The sequence below is a fragment of the Triplophysa rosa genome, linkage group LG5, assembly GCF_024868665.1.
Source record: "Triplophysa rosa linkage group LG5, Trosa_1v2, whole genome shotgun sequence".
Classification (NCBI taxonomy): Eukaryota; Metazoa; Chordata; class Actinopteri; order Cypriniformes; family Nemacheilidae; genus Triplophysa; species Triplophysa rosa.
The window spans coordinates 6,155,198-6,170,487 of record NC_079894.1 but is presented as its reverse complement, the minus strand read 5'-3'; the positions used below and the strand labels follow the sequence as shown (position 1 = coordinate 6,170,487).

The 15,290-nt window shown below is 36.7% G+C and overlaps 1 protein-coding gene across 1 annotated transcript in view; it reads left to right on the top strand.

The window, feature by feature from the left end:
• The first annotated feature begins 1,025 nt into the window (after positions 1-1,025).
• Positions 1,026-15,290, top strand: part of LOC130554132 (collectin-12-like) — a 38,044-nt gene continuing 23,779 nt past the window's right edge. Inside the window, 2 exon segments of the mRNA XM_057333575.1 lie at positions 1,026-1,500; positions 4,504-4,554. Coding sequence (XP_057189558.1) covers positions 1,494-1,500; positions 4,504-4,554 — 58 coding nt within the window. The 5' untranslated portion in view covers positions 1,026-1,493.

The following is a 15,290-nucleotide window of genomic DNA, read 5'->3' as shown; positions in this document are numbered from 1 at the left end:
TACTCAAAACTGTGAAAAAGTTCATTTATCTTACAACTTTTAAGTGTGTTGAACTATTTTGATATTTTGAGTTCTAGCGACACAAAAATAAGAAGTCACTTAACTCAACAGTTTTAATTATATCTTCCAATGACGTCAGAGCGATTCCCAGCATGCTTTGCGTTGACTGGATAATGGAAGTAAATCTCGAAATGAAGTGTTATTTTATGTATTTAAATCAAAATGGGAGGAGGCTTATAAATGTTTAGTATTCTGTTCTATTCTGTTTATTTAAAGAGTTTTGTGACATTAGTGATTTTAATGAGGCAGACGAGAGCATTTGCTTAGGAGGAAAACAGACTCATTTCAAATTTTAAGTGATTGATCTGATGACATGACGTTGGTAATGCTACAGCTGTAATTGACTGTTGTTCCTTCATGACAACATTGATAAGTGAAACTCAAGTAGGCTAAATGTAAAATGAAAATGTAAGTTTATGCAAAATTAATTATTTTGAGTTTACTATACTTATGTGTTTAGTGTTCTTTGCTCAAAAGAATTGAGTTATCAACTTAAATGTTTTGAGGTAATCAGTTTCCACAAATGTTAACTTATCGGGGTTTACAGTGAAATAACCTAGCGAAGGTCAAGTTTTAGGCTGACAAATATGCCTAAAGGAGGTGAATATGTTTGATATTTAGAAGTAAGAGTTTTATTAACACGTACATAGCCTAATAGTTTGAGTAGTTTTGTTTATTAATTTATTTTGCCTGCTTAACTTTATTTAGCCTAACTTATTTATAGATTTTTTCATTGTTTGAGTTTGTGTAAAACCCCTGAAAACACAAATTACTGTGGTTTTATGACAGGAACAATAGTTTTACATGGTAGTAAAACTGTGGTTCTACAAATGCTAATCAAGCCGCCAAAAAACATCCTTACAGTTAAACTATAATGAACCATGGGACTCTAAGCGCAATGTTAAGCATCTACGCAACGTGTAAGGTCCTCCCACGTGCCAAGAGGAAGTTTAACTCCAGATGCGCAGTAGAGTCAGAAGCTCATTGGAGGCTGCAGCGCTTCACCTGGTTTTTCTTTAAGAATCCACAAGTTTCTGTCAATTCACAAAACAAGTGGACTAACAGACACCCCGCAGACTCTTAACTTCTCTTTCAAAGAAGAGCCAACAGAAGTGAACAAGAGGCATCCTTACATCATCTGAATTTCTATCCTGAATACATTCTCAATGGGGGAAAATAAGTTTTTACTTTTTTAATCGTCTGTAAAGCAACTTTTTGTCCATATACTGTTTGCCTTTTGCAAGCTTTGCGTCCGTCACAGGGGTGTGCAAGAATCACTACGGATGTTTGAGGTGGACTGCTCGCATCTGTGAAACGTTTTTGCACTGTGGAAATATTCAGAGGCACTTTTTTCGAGTCTGCATTATTGTCATGAGATTGATGTGAACGTTCGATTCGTAACGGAACGGTGAAGCTACTTCAGTTTGACCACAATGAAGGGTAAGATTCACGCACGTCAGGTTTAAAACTGTCTTCATTTTATACACTGTTGGTGATGTGCTTTTCCACGACATTGATGGAGTCTATCCACGCGTTTCCCTCTTTATTTTGTGCTTTTCTTTCTTTCCCCTGTGAGCGGAATGTGTGTAAGTGCTGCGCATGAAACATCTGGTGTCGATTAAATTGCTCGTGGTGTGTACGTTTGGCGGAACTGCCAGAGGACAGCTGAACAGAAAGATCGACACACACTGACCCAGCTATTGTGTGGGATGTTCACTAACACTGCTTTTCTTATCCTGAAAGAAATCAAAAGCTTATCTTAAAGGGATAGTTCACCCAAAAATGAAAACATTATTTACTCACCTTTCGAGTTGTTCCAAATCTGTATAAATGTATTTGTTCTGATGAACACAGAGATAGATATTTGGAAGAATGCTTATTACCAAACAGATCTCACCCCCCATTGACTCCCATTGTAGGAAAAATACAATGGTAGTTAAAAGTGCCCCAGAACTCTTTGCTGTCCTACATTCTTCAAAATGTCTTCTTTTGTGTTCAACAGAACAAAAAAAAGTCATTTTTCCTACTATGGGAGTCAATGGGGATCGAGATCTGTTTGGTTATAAGCATTCTTCCAAAAATCGTTCTCTGTGTTCATCAGAATAAAGAAATTTATACAGATTTGGAACAACTCGGTACAAGGTGAGTAAATGATGACAGAATTTTCATTTTTTGGGGTGAACTATCCCTTTACAAAGGAAACATCTGGGGGGTGTAAAATAGTTTTTTCTTGCGTTTAAATCTTGTCTGTAAATTATTCCTCGAAGGGCTCTTTTCATCTTGATGATTTTTTTTTGAAGCGTATTCAAACGAAAGTTTTAACAAAAAAAGCACTCAAATTTAAACGTGTTACCTGAGTTCATTTCCAAGATGGAAAATGAACAGTCAGAGTTATGTAAATGAAAATGAAAAGGTTCACTGTATTCTCAGAGGTTGTTGAAACATTATAAAGGTGCTTTAGGAGCCTGGATTTGTTTTGTTTATTCGTTGCACAAGAGAATTTCAATGTGTGACTCACTTACAGTAAGAACAACCCCCTGCATCTCCCCTTGCGGAGTCGTTTAACACAGTCAATGGCCAGATGTTCGGACACCGTATCCCTGTTCACATTATAGCTCATGCACAAATTTCACAGTTTTTTCTTTCATCTTCTCGAGTCGAGTGCTGCCATCTAGTGTAAATGACAGGTTTAGCCTATCATGCATTCTTATACGCGTAAATATTAAAAGAAAACTCAACTCAAAACATGCAAATAAGAAATCTCACTTCATCCAACAATACCCTTTGAAATGATCAATGTGTATAAAAGCAGCAGGAAGTTGTAGGCCTACTTGTCACCATGTTTGTGTCAACAAGTTCCCGTGCAATGCTTGGATTTAGTCCAAACTTCAAACAAATGCGGTATTTGTTTGAGCTTCATCTTTATAAATGTTTATTTATCCATAAAAAGAATTGAACGAATGAGCATATTATAGCCTATGTGACTAGTAAACAGACCACAACATGGCACTTGTAAATAACCTAATTCAGACCACACACACTGTTGTTGAGTTAGTGGTCGCCAGCGGCCCTCCATCCTACTCCTCCACAACCTTACACGTCTCATTTTACAAGCAGTATTTCAGTTGTAATGTGATGTTTCAGGACATGGCTTTGTGTGGGAGTTTTGTTCCTCAGCTTTTTTCCCAGAGAAACTGTTATTTTCAGGACAAGACCGAAATAGCCAACAGCGCAAGTCTGCAAATACACGGCCAGGCCTATTTGTTCTGTAGTTTTCCACTCTGAGGTTTCTGTGTTCTGGGTTGTGTATGTTTGTCCGGTTGGATGGTCGGACCCGAGGTCACACTCTACAGGGGTCCGTAATAGACTGTTCCCCCACCCACTGGGGCTCTTTCGCTGGTTTGGTAGAGTTAGGGTGAGTGGGCTCCAACTACAGAAACATGTGTTCTTTCTTTATTTTCTCTGGCTTTGGACAATGACACATAAAACCGCCTGGAGTCACCCCTCTCCTTTCCCATGAGCATGTTAGCCACATGAGAGAGCGCTTGAAGGAAGATTGTGCTCCAAGGCAGCAAGAGGAAGTAATAGATGGTATCCTTTTCAGCAGTCAGATTTATACTAGCAGACCGCATGATTTCTATAACATCTACAAAGTTTTTGTTATGTTTCTGTCGTATATCTCAGCACAGCATATTGTTCCCATGTCAGATGTTCTTGCCTCCCTTTAAAGGAACAGTTCACCCAAAAATGAAAATTCTGTCATTGCTTACTCACCCTCAAGTTGTTCCAATCCAAACATGTGTATGTATATATTTTGAAGAATAGGAAAGCAAACAGTTCTGCGGCACTTTTGACTACCATTGTAATTTTTCCTACGTTGGTAGTCAGTGGTGGCCAAGAACTGTTTGGTTACAAGCATTCTTCCAAATATCTTTCTCTGTGTTCATCAGATTCAGAACAAAGACATTTATACAGCGAACAACTTGAGGGTGAGTAAAGGAAGACAGAATTTTTATTTCTCCTTTAAGCACACAGTATGCTTACTGGAACATTCTCAAATAATTTATTTTTTAAGTATTTTATTTTTTCAGAAATCCCTTTTTAAACACTTAAATATTCTACAATTTATATGAATTAACTTCTCTGTTTTAACATTGTACCCAAACTGTGTTGCCATTAGTAAAATAGAAAATGGCCAAATTAAAGCATTTTTACTAGTAGTCTGAGACTTTTGGTCCTTGCTGTATATTTGATGTTATGTTAAGCTTGTTGTCTGTTATTTATTATAATGTTTAATGCAAGTGCTGCAGGGATGCGTCTTACACATCATAACCCTAAAGACATAAATTTTACTTCCAGTCCCCGAGTTTCAAGACATCCTTTGATCATCAGGCCTGTACTGTTTACTCTACTAATTCCATTGCAATTTGTCATTTTTTGCAGACGACTTCAATGATGAAGAGGAAGTGCAGTCTTTTGGCTACAAAAGGTTTGGTAAGTGCATTGCCGTCCACACTAGAGATGTTTTCTTTATTCTTCCTCATATATCAGTTTAAAAGTGTTTCAGATAGATAAATCAGATCTTGTATAGGCAGGAAAGCTGATTCAAAGTTATACAAGGTCATGTTCTGGCGTCTACCTCAGTTGTTTTTCTTTCTGAACATGTGTTATTATCATTAGCCCATCGGAGGGATGTTGTAGTAAACAGGTCTGTGCTTTCTTTCTTCTTTCAAATGACTGTTTTCTGTTTTGTATATGGTCATGCTAAACTGAGTACGTGTTTGAATGATTCGTTTTTATCCATGTGTACATTCACATGAAACAGAATGTAGAAGTCATTTCTGGGAGGATTTGAATGCAAACATATGTCATGTTTCGTTCTGTGATACTTTCAACCTGAAACACACAGTTTATGGAAATAAAGTTTTGTGTGTATGTGTTTGCTGGGAGAATACACTTTCATTGAAGATGCATGTTTGCTAATCATCTGATTCTAGATATACTGGGTTGTTTATTTAGCCACAGGTAGGAGAGGTCTGCATGCAATAGTAAATCTCATTAACTGTTTATTTTTATTAATAACTGTGTAGTAATCTATAGAGTCAAGAAAGAGGTTTCAGGTTTTGGTCTGAGTTTTTTCCAGTTTGGTTTGGATATCATTTAGGTCATCTATGTCATGCCCCAAATCTCTTAGGTATGTGCCATGCATTAAAGAGACGCACTTAATATCTCAAAGATGAGTCTGATGTCATGCACCCTTACTGATCTATGTCCTTTGCTCATTTCGAGGACTTTTTTGATGCATGTTAATTTGTATTGTGACTGTCAGGTGGGTGTTGTGAATGGGGGAGAGGGTTATAAGAATGTTGTAGAATATATTATAACTGCTGTCTCGGTCTAGAAGCTGGTGGGTTACAGGGGTGTGTGCTCTCTCAGTAGATATATTACATCCCAAAACACCCGTTTTGCTGAGCAAGTGCAGTTTTGGATGAAAATGCATGGAAACTATTCTAGCCCCTTCTCTCTGTGGTATAACCAAATAATCCCAGCTGTCTGTTTGGATTTGTCATACACATTTGGTTTTAACACATTTTCGCTATTAAGTTCATTATTTTTCCCTTCAATCAAAATATCAGGGCTAGATATTTGGCAAAAGATGCTTTTATCCTTCAGCGGAATAAAAGGGATTCTTGGTACCACCTCAAAAGCAATTTTCAATGTTGTCAATGCCACTGGGATAAAGAAATGGATGGGAAATGAACATTTTAGGATATCGTGTGCACACTTCTGATGCGAAGGATGTTTCGGAAAAGTAATGCTCATGATCAAATTCCAGTGCAGCATGGAGAACAAATTAAAGTTGATAAAAATTACATTTGAAAAGAAATAGTGATTTTATCTACTAATTTACATGAATGAAAATGTGTCATACACAGTGTGTTTCACAATGATGTCATAAAAAACATTTTTGCTTCCCCAAAGAACCATTTACTTAAAGATTTGTATAAGAGCCATTTCATAGTCTAAAGAACGTTCTACTACAAAGAACTGTTTGTGAAACAGAAAGTTTCTTGGGATGTTAAATGTCCATTCAACCGAAAATGGTTAAAAGCTTTGAAGAGACTGAAAAAAAAGTTTTGAAGAGCGATAAAAAAAGTTTTGAACAGCGAAAAAAAAAGTTTTGAAGAGCGAGAAAAAAAAGTTTTGAACAGCGAAAAAAAAAAGTTTTGAACAGCGAAAAAAAAAAGTTTTGAAGAGCGAAAAAAAAGTTTTGAAGAGCGAAAAAAAAGTTTTGAAGAACGAAAAAAAAAGTTTTGAAGAGGAAAAGAAGTTTCAAGGAGAGAGGAAAAAATCTGACAGACAGAGAGAGAGAGACACAGAGAGAAAGTCTTCGGACTTAAAGGCTCAGACGCCCCCTGGTGGCTCATGAATGAATTGCAGGGGGTTTGTGAGTTGGTACACTTTCTCTACCAGTGTATATTGTGAAAAAAGTTAAATTGCAAAGGAATGTTACAGGTTTAATAATATCAAGAATTATGCGAAATACTGCTGATAGAAACTTTAAAACAGATAAAAGAATACATGTTTTGAACGTTAAACATGAAGGTGCTATTCATTTATTAAAAATGTATTTAAAATCTCAGGGCATACTTAAATATTTCATCTGCATTAAAAATCTGTTTAATAAAAGTATTATTGTCAATGTTTCAATCTAGAAATAAAAACAGTTGACATTGTTGAGTCCCTAATTCTGACTGTAAAATTTCTGAGCGGTCTTTCAGTTCTTACAGTGAAATCGGATTATGTAAACGGTACAATTCAGATGTTCTGTGGCCTTGTTCTTAATGTTTACATGTCCTGTTGTGGATATGCATTTGCTATAATATATGTCTGAGAAGGAGCAAGTGGTTTTCATTTGGCTCAAGTTTGTTATTGTGTTTATAGTGCTTGCACAATGCACCCCCCGGGGTCTTCATGCAATTGTTCAGCCTTAAAGTATGACATGCTTGTGTTTTCAATATGCGTGCATAGACGAAGTATGAAGGCTGATGGAAAACGAACATTTTTCTGTCCTCTGGCCCACAGGGTCTGCGGGTTAAGCTGTCAGGGGGTCTGTAGGATTTTATACTTAACTCCACCCTGTAACCAGGCCTAGGAGAATGGCACACGGTTCTCCGACAAAAGACAGGATATTTTCCTCCCATGCGATTTCAATCCCATGCAAAAAAATGAACAGTTCCCAGCAGGAGGTTCATGGCATGTACCGTAAGGACTCATGGAGAGGGCATTAGAACTGAACGGCCTGGGTCAACACTGGGTCAGACCAGAGGAATTTGATTCTCCCAAACCCACTCTGCTGAACATGAGAGCGTGACCCTTTGGAAAGAGAAAACAACATCTGACCTGGCTCTGCACAGAACAATTTGTACAATTCAGTTTACAGAGTTACAAGATGCTTGAAGACGAGCAAAGCTTGCTTGTTTATGTTAAATTGTCCTGTTATTGAAGCCCATTGACTACATTCACGTTGAACTCATGGATGACAGGAAGCAGATCAGTAGTGGTGGTCTTCTTGCATATACTAAAAACCCTAACAAAGCTTCGTCTCCCCATTCTTGACAAATGGATATAAATTCTGCTTCTTAAACAGACCAGCTGTTGATCTTTCTCTTGCGTGAGGGAAACAACGAGACTGCCGTCAAGACAGCTTCCATCCAACCATTTCTCCAGAAGGTCTTCGGGGATGTTCATACCCATAAACGGCACACCTGTGACAAGCTTTCACATGATAGGGTGTCACACCTAAATGATGGATGGATCCAGTGCCTTTCCTGCACCACAGGGTCTGGCAGTCTTTCAATAACAACACATGTCATTAATGGAGACCAACTCTTTTCTTTTGGCATTACCAATAAAAGACAGACTCGAGTGCTGCAGTGTGTCTGATATATTAATGAAAGTCTTTTGGCCCGCGAGTCGGCCAAAATCAACTCTGCGCTTCCTGACCTGAAAAAATGTGTGAGTGAAGGAACGATGTGTATTTTTCTTCGCTCGACTCTTGTGTCGGAGTACTACATACTGGCAGTCCTGTCTGCAGATGTGGCCAAGACGGAGGCGCAGCACCTTTGTTTCTAAGACTTTGATTACTTTGGCTGTCAGGGCACCGCCGCACGGTATTTTTCATGATCGTGTTTCATTTGAGACTTTTTTAGATTTGATTTTACCCTGATAAGGCATGCAGTACATGTTAATGAGTTTGCGTTTGGTCGCCTGTGCAGCGTGTGGTGTTTCTGCTCTTAAAGGGACAGTTCACCCAACGATGAAGATTCTGTCATCATTTACTCACACTTTTGCCATTTCAAACCCATATGACTATTCTCCTGCAGAACACAAAAGAAGATATTTTGAAGAATGTTGGTAACAGCATACCTTTGGTGCCCATTGACTTGCATTGGTTTTGCGTCCATACAATAGAAGTCAATGGGGACCAATGGTTTTTGGTCACCAACATTCTTGAAAATATCTTCTTTTGTCTTCTGCAGATGAAGAAACTCATACAGGTTTGACCAGATGAGTGAGTAAATTATGACAGAATTTTAATTTCTGGTTGAACTGTCCCCCTTTAAGATGCTTGTCAACAGTTAACAAACACCCACTTAGGATTTAATGAACTCCTCTTTGTAGAAAGGTTAACCGAAAGAGAGGCATTGTTTTCTCAGACAGTTGACATTTGGACAGGAATTACTACCCAACTATTTTTCTTCATGGGATATCTAGCTAAATTTGACGTGGTTGTAGTGAAAATCAATTTCTTTTTTATTCACACTTCATCTTGTCAACTTAAGGGTGAAGTGGCACAGTTTTCGCACCGTTCGCCACACTTTGTTCTGTTACGTGTCAAGCGTATCTGGCAGTGAGACTTATTAAAGAGCTCAGTGGTTTTATTGGCTGCGTAAAGTGATGAAGTTTGCGAGTGCTTTTGGGTGACTCTGGCTCATGTCAGGATAAGCTTTGTTGCTGCGGTAACGGACAGCCTTCCACTGTAATAGCCTCTGATCGCTGAGTCAGTATCCAGGTCTTGTGGTGGGCCACCCACCAGCATGAACCTTTCCTGCTCGACCCCACCTCCCCCAACCCACATTCCCTCCTCTGCTGGAACATTCTCTACACAATAAAGAGATTAAGAACAGAGGGAAAGTGTTTCATAATTTGGTGTATTTCTTAATGGTTTGGATGCAAGAAATGTTGACCTCCTCCGAATTGTGTCATCCGCTCTGTAAAGGTTCATTGTTTATTGCTGTAATTTACTGTATTCAAGAGTTTCTGTTGCCATGAAGCGTGTTTGTTGGCAAACGCTTGGACGAAATGAGATCATGCCACTAAAGTTTCCAAAATGTCACTTCATTGGTTCGCACACAGCAAACAAGCGCAATGCAGAAACCCTCAGCTGACATCAGAATCATCTTGTAAACCAGTATATGACTTTGCTCTGTGGTCATCTGCTTAACGCTCAGATATTTATTTTTGATTGAAGCAGCATGTTCATAACGATTCAATTATCACGCAAGCGGGTGTCTCCAAACGTGAGGTATTACATTTATAAGACTTTATTCCAAACCCTAAAAATAATCTGCATTCGCTCAGAGGGTCCTTTTCTCCCTCGTGAAAGTTTGGGGCCAGATTCCAGAACATTACAGCGTTCTGAATGAGGGGGCTGTTTTGAATCTCCATGGATACATCTAGATGACATCACATTGCTGTCAAGTGCAATGAGCCGTATTGAAAATCAGTGCAGGCAACAGTACATTTGTGGGCGTGTTCTTTTCATCAGCCCCAGTGCTGTGCTCTCCTCTCACTTCCTTATAAAACCACAACCATAAAAGATTGAAAGTAATACTTTCTTATTTTGTAATATGATTTCTATAAAGTGAGGTCATTAGTATTAGTAGTCCCACCAGACTCTCTTTAAAGTCCATTATGTTAAGCTTCAACTCTTGTACATACTGCACACTTCACTTTTTTACTGTATACTTTATTATAATTATGTTATACAATATATTACAGTCGGCATGAAATGTAAGTTGTAATGGTGTTTGCTTCTAAATTATGACACATATCTGTGAAAAGGCCTCTCTTAAATGAGTAAAAAATGTAGGGCGGGGCTTGATTTCATCCTTTGGGAATTGATTGGATCATTGAAAGTTGAAAGCCTGGTTATTGGTCATTTAGTATAGTTCCACCCTTGGGCCGAGACAGAATGTTCTCCATTAAAATAATATTAAGAAAAGGTAGATTGTTGCTTTATGGGGAATATTGGCCAAGAATATTTGCATACGTTGCATTAAGTGTGTAACTATTGCATGTAGGAATTGTCCTTTTTACCAGCTGTACTTGCAGATACAATTTTTCTCAATGTAAAGGAAAATTGTTTTGGAAACACCCCAAACCAATCTGATGATTCAAATGCTTTGTATGAATAAGTGCTCTGCTGGAGTTGCTCTTTAGTTGGTCTAGATCATGTCTGATAATTATGGCATGTGTGCTGGTATAATCTTTCCAGTGTTGAATGGCATGTTTTTGTGCTTCAATTGAAACACGATTATACAATGTTTGTTTTGAAACATGAGTGTGAATGGGGCAAAGATTGACATTATTCGATTTCAAAGGATATGCACAATTACAAAACCAACAACGGCCACATTCATTACCAGGATGGTACATAACAACAAAATAAGTCATTTTTGCGAGCGTGTCTATGACGTTATTGCAAACGGCTAGATTGTAACCTACAGTCATGAAGGTTTATCCGGTCAGTTCCGTCATTTCCACCATGTAGATCTCTGTATTTACTAACCCACTAAAATAGGTGAATGACTTTGAAGTCATTGCATATAATGTTACATATAAAAATAAACATTTGTTCTTCAACTCAAAAAATTTTCACTCTCTCCAAAGAGCTGCTTTGCATTGTGCAAAATCTGTTGTGTTTTGAACCCAACTATCTTAGCAAGTCTTCCTTGGTAAACCAATTTGATGTAAAGGTCCAGAAGTATTTGCCGGTCTGAACTGGTATTTTCAGCAGGAATTGTTTGCTGGATTAAGAACAAGGTGAGCTTGTGTGGCTTTACTCAAACTGTTGGCAGAAAAACTTGCAGAACTCTGCATATATCAAACTTTCAAAGCCAATAATGTCTACCTGCTGTTTTTTCATGGAATTTTATTTTGACTTGTCTGCATGAGTCATTAAGCATATTTTCTGACGAAAGTATAAAGACAGATGTTAGATTACATAGGAAAATGCAGACGGATATGTCCTACCCTTTATTCATTTTAACTTTTTAAACCATTTATAAGATTGCAGGAGAATAATACTAATTATAAAACGGTAAGTTCTGGTCCTTGATTCTGATTGGCTGAGCCGAGTTCTAAGCCCCGACGGCTGACTGCCTTACATAGCCTAAATATCACTTTATTTACTTTATTTTATGAAACCTTGCTACGCATATGTAATAACCGTTTTGTAAAAGCAATAAGCCCCGCGAAGCAGTGAGTTACAGTGCATTTTATAACAGCTAAGGGGGTTTTAGACACAACCAGTGTTGGGTAAATTACTCTCAAAAAGTAATTAATTACTAGTTACTAATTACATATTCAATAGTGTAATTAGATTAGTCTACAAATTACTCTCTCCAAAAAGTATTTAGTTACTTGTTACTTATTACTAATTACTTTCTATATCCTATATCAACCTTGATTAGTTAAGTGATTCAAGGATAGGCATGAAAGGGCTCTTTTAATTAATTTAAATAAATAATATTAAACTACATAAAGTACTCTTATTAACTGACCAAAGTATTACAAATGTGAGAATTATACATTAAAGCACAGATTTTAAAGTTAGACTTTGAATTTTGATGTCAATTCCACTATTGCACACACATATATTACACAAAGTATTTAGTTTAATTACATCAAAAGTAACTTTAATTAAATTACAGAAAAAATTAGAGTAATCCCTTACTTTACTTTTTCAAGGGAAAAGTAATTATATTACAGTAACTAATTACTTAGTAACTAGTTACACCCAACACTGGACACAACGCCCTTAGCTGTTATAAAATGCATTTTATATTAAAGCTTATTGCTTTAATACATAATTTCAATATATAAACATTTAAATTGTGCAATAAAGCGCAGAATGTCATTACCCAGAGGCTCTGGCTGTGGATTTTGATTTCCTGTCGCAGATTCTTACTGGGATCTGCCTGTCTGTCTGGCTGTGAATTATCTTTGTTTTTGTTTCCACACATTTTCCATACATCCTTTTTTATGGTTTCCCCTTTAGGTAGTGCTATATTTGACAGTTCATTTCTACAGTAATATAATACAGATGACTGCAGGTCCGTGCACAATCATATACGTATATATAAGTATGCAAACAGATGAACGTCTCTTGTTTTTTACGATGTTTTTACTCTAAGCAGCGACTATCATGGAAATGTCATATTGAAGGACAAGAGCTTTAACATTTTTTGTTTTGTGCAGTGGTTGGTTTTAACAATTCATGGCTGTATGTTATCTCATTCCTTCAGAGTCTCACAGGATTTCTAAGACTGCGCATGGTCTTGATCACATATGGAAATAATTGGAGTTGAAAACAGCCCACACGTGTCCCAGTGACTGTGCCAATGTCTTAGTAAAGAGTTTATTGCCTCTCTCTGAACTACAGAACTATTTCTGCCTTCTTTGTTTCTGATGTCATAACTTTATGAACAAACGCTACAAAGGTGTTCCTTAAAGCTGGAGTGTGTTATTTTTATGTTAATATACTTTCTTCTGTTCCATTTTAGTATGCAGAGACAACTACAAGTTAACCGTTTGTAGTTTGATTTCTCCAAAGTCTGAAAATGCTGTAGCTCTTTCAAGATATAATGTCTGTCTGAAAATATTTTGAAGGCAGTTGTTGTTCTGTTCGGTGAAGCTGGTGGAACATTAAAGAGTATACACTTTAACCTCAAACTGCTTTCCACTGATTTGTTTTGTATTAAAATGACTTGTGTCCGGTATTTATATTGAGTCATGATTTTCCGAAGTGTACAGTACAGGTTTAGTTTTTAGATTTGAGCTCATGGAACTCAATGAAATGTTTTATGTCCATGGACTGTGCTGTTTTCATTGGGTCACAGATAAACTAGGATAGGAAGTCATTCATAAGTTCCCCTCCCTCAAATACACAGAATGTACTTCCTATACCATGGCTGTGTTTTATAAATTAGGCTAAAGCAAGTAATACAAAGGGTTCTTTGACTAAAGCATTCCTTGCATGCAAATTGTAAACCGAGCTGACACGTTAGATGTTTGTTCTTTAGTGTCTGGCATGAAAGGATAATGTATCAAATGTTTTCCTGCATCCTTGGATTTTTTTCTATCTTTAATAAGCACCAGATGGTTGGGGTTGTTGTGCCTGTTTAAAGTGTTATAAACCTGTTTGCCGTCTAAAAAAAGATTGCATGCATGCTAGCGGTGTGGAGCAATACAGTTCAGAGGTTTACTAACATAATGGTGTAGTAATTTGTCTCTGTGGTTTTAACCTCTTTTTTTGAGGGTTTACTTGTTAACATTCCAGAGAGGGGGCTTTTAATGAGGAGTGCTGGGGGTATGATGATTGGATCCAGAGTTGTGCACCAGATACACGAAATGTACCTGCTAGAAGTTCTTAAGAGACATGCATGTAAATGGCATATATTATTACGTGTTTAATTCATGTTACCAGATGTTCTCAATGGTCACATGGAGATGGAGAAAGCAACTATTTATGAACATAATAAAGCTTGTTGTTTTCTTATAATAAAATAACCTGAAATGCTATAAATGTTCTTTTATGTTACTTTCTATTCATTCATTACATCACTGACACTTTTATGATGGGTTTCAATTTTCAAACAGATTAAAAGGTTAAAGAATGGCTCTGTCTGTTTTGCCAGATGTCCATTTTTAACATGGTCATCTGCCAATTTATGTTGTCAGATACTTTGCAATAGTAAATTCCCAAAAGAATGGCCAAAAGATAACGACAAAAACACCATAAAATCAAATTATCAATGACTAGGTAATGGTATGTTTTATATCATATCCTTTTTTACTGTAAAAAAAGAACTTAAACTTAAGTTAAACAGCTTCGTTAAAAGTTTAATCAAATTAGCTTTATGAGTCATTTAAACTTAAATTATATTGAACTGACTTAAAGGGGTCATATGTCACGGCTAAAACGAATATTATCGTTTGTTTTTGATGTAATGCAATGTGTATACACGATTTAAGGTTTAAAATTTTTTTTTTTTCTTTTTTCTTTTTTTTTTTTTTTTTCTTTTTTTCCCTTCTTTTTTTAATTTTTTTTTTTTTTTTTTACAAAGCTCATCGCTCTGAAAAGCGAGGTGTGTTATGATTGGCCAGTTAACCAGTGCGTAGTGATTGGTCGAATACTGCAAGCGTGTGATGGAAATGTAACGCCTTTTACCATATTTGGAACATCAGGTTCTAAAGCAATTGTGCTGACAGGTACGCTCACCTTACTTGCGTTTACATTTGAGCGGTCTTAGTCAACTCATACCACGAACTGATGTTGATTTGTGGTGGTGTGGTTACACGAGGCGTTTCAGGCAGGTCTGGGTGAGCATTCGCTTTTAGATAGAATGCTTTTTTTGTTCCGACACTTTTATTTTTTCAATTTTACTTGTCTAATATATGCATGGGCAACTTATAACACACCAAAGACACAGAAAAACATGTTTTCGCGCCATATGACCCCTTTAAAAAATCTTAAAGATTAAAATTAAAGATTTTTTTAAAGTCAGTTCAATATAATAAAGTTCAATTGACTCACAAAGCTAATTTTATTTAACTTAAAACTTTAAGGCAGCTGAAATTGGTGAATTTCTTTTACAGTGTATCTTTTACTAAAGCTCACATCATTATAGAGGACTAAACACAAGTTACTTATCAGTCACTTAACTTTGAACTTAATTATCCTGTAAAATGCTTAGCATGAAGGTACAACAGTATGGGAACAAGTAATTATTTAATAGTAAATCTATGCGAACTGTAATACTAAATCATTTTTAAGTTTCGAGAAAAAGTGCTGCTACAGGTCTACAATTGTAAAACGCATTCAAATGTAACAATTTATCATTTAATGAAATGAATTGAAATTTGTTCACAGTGAATAAGCG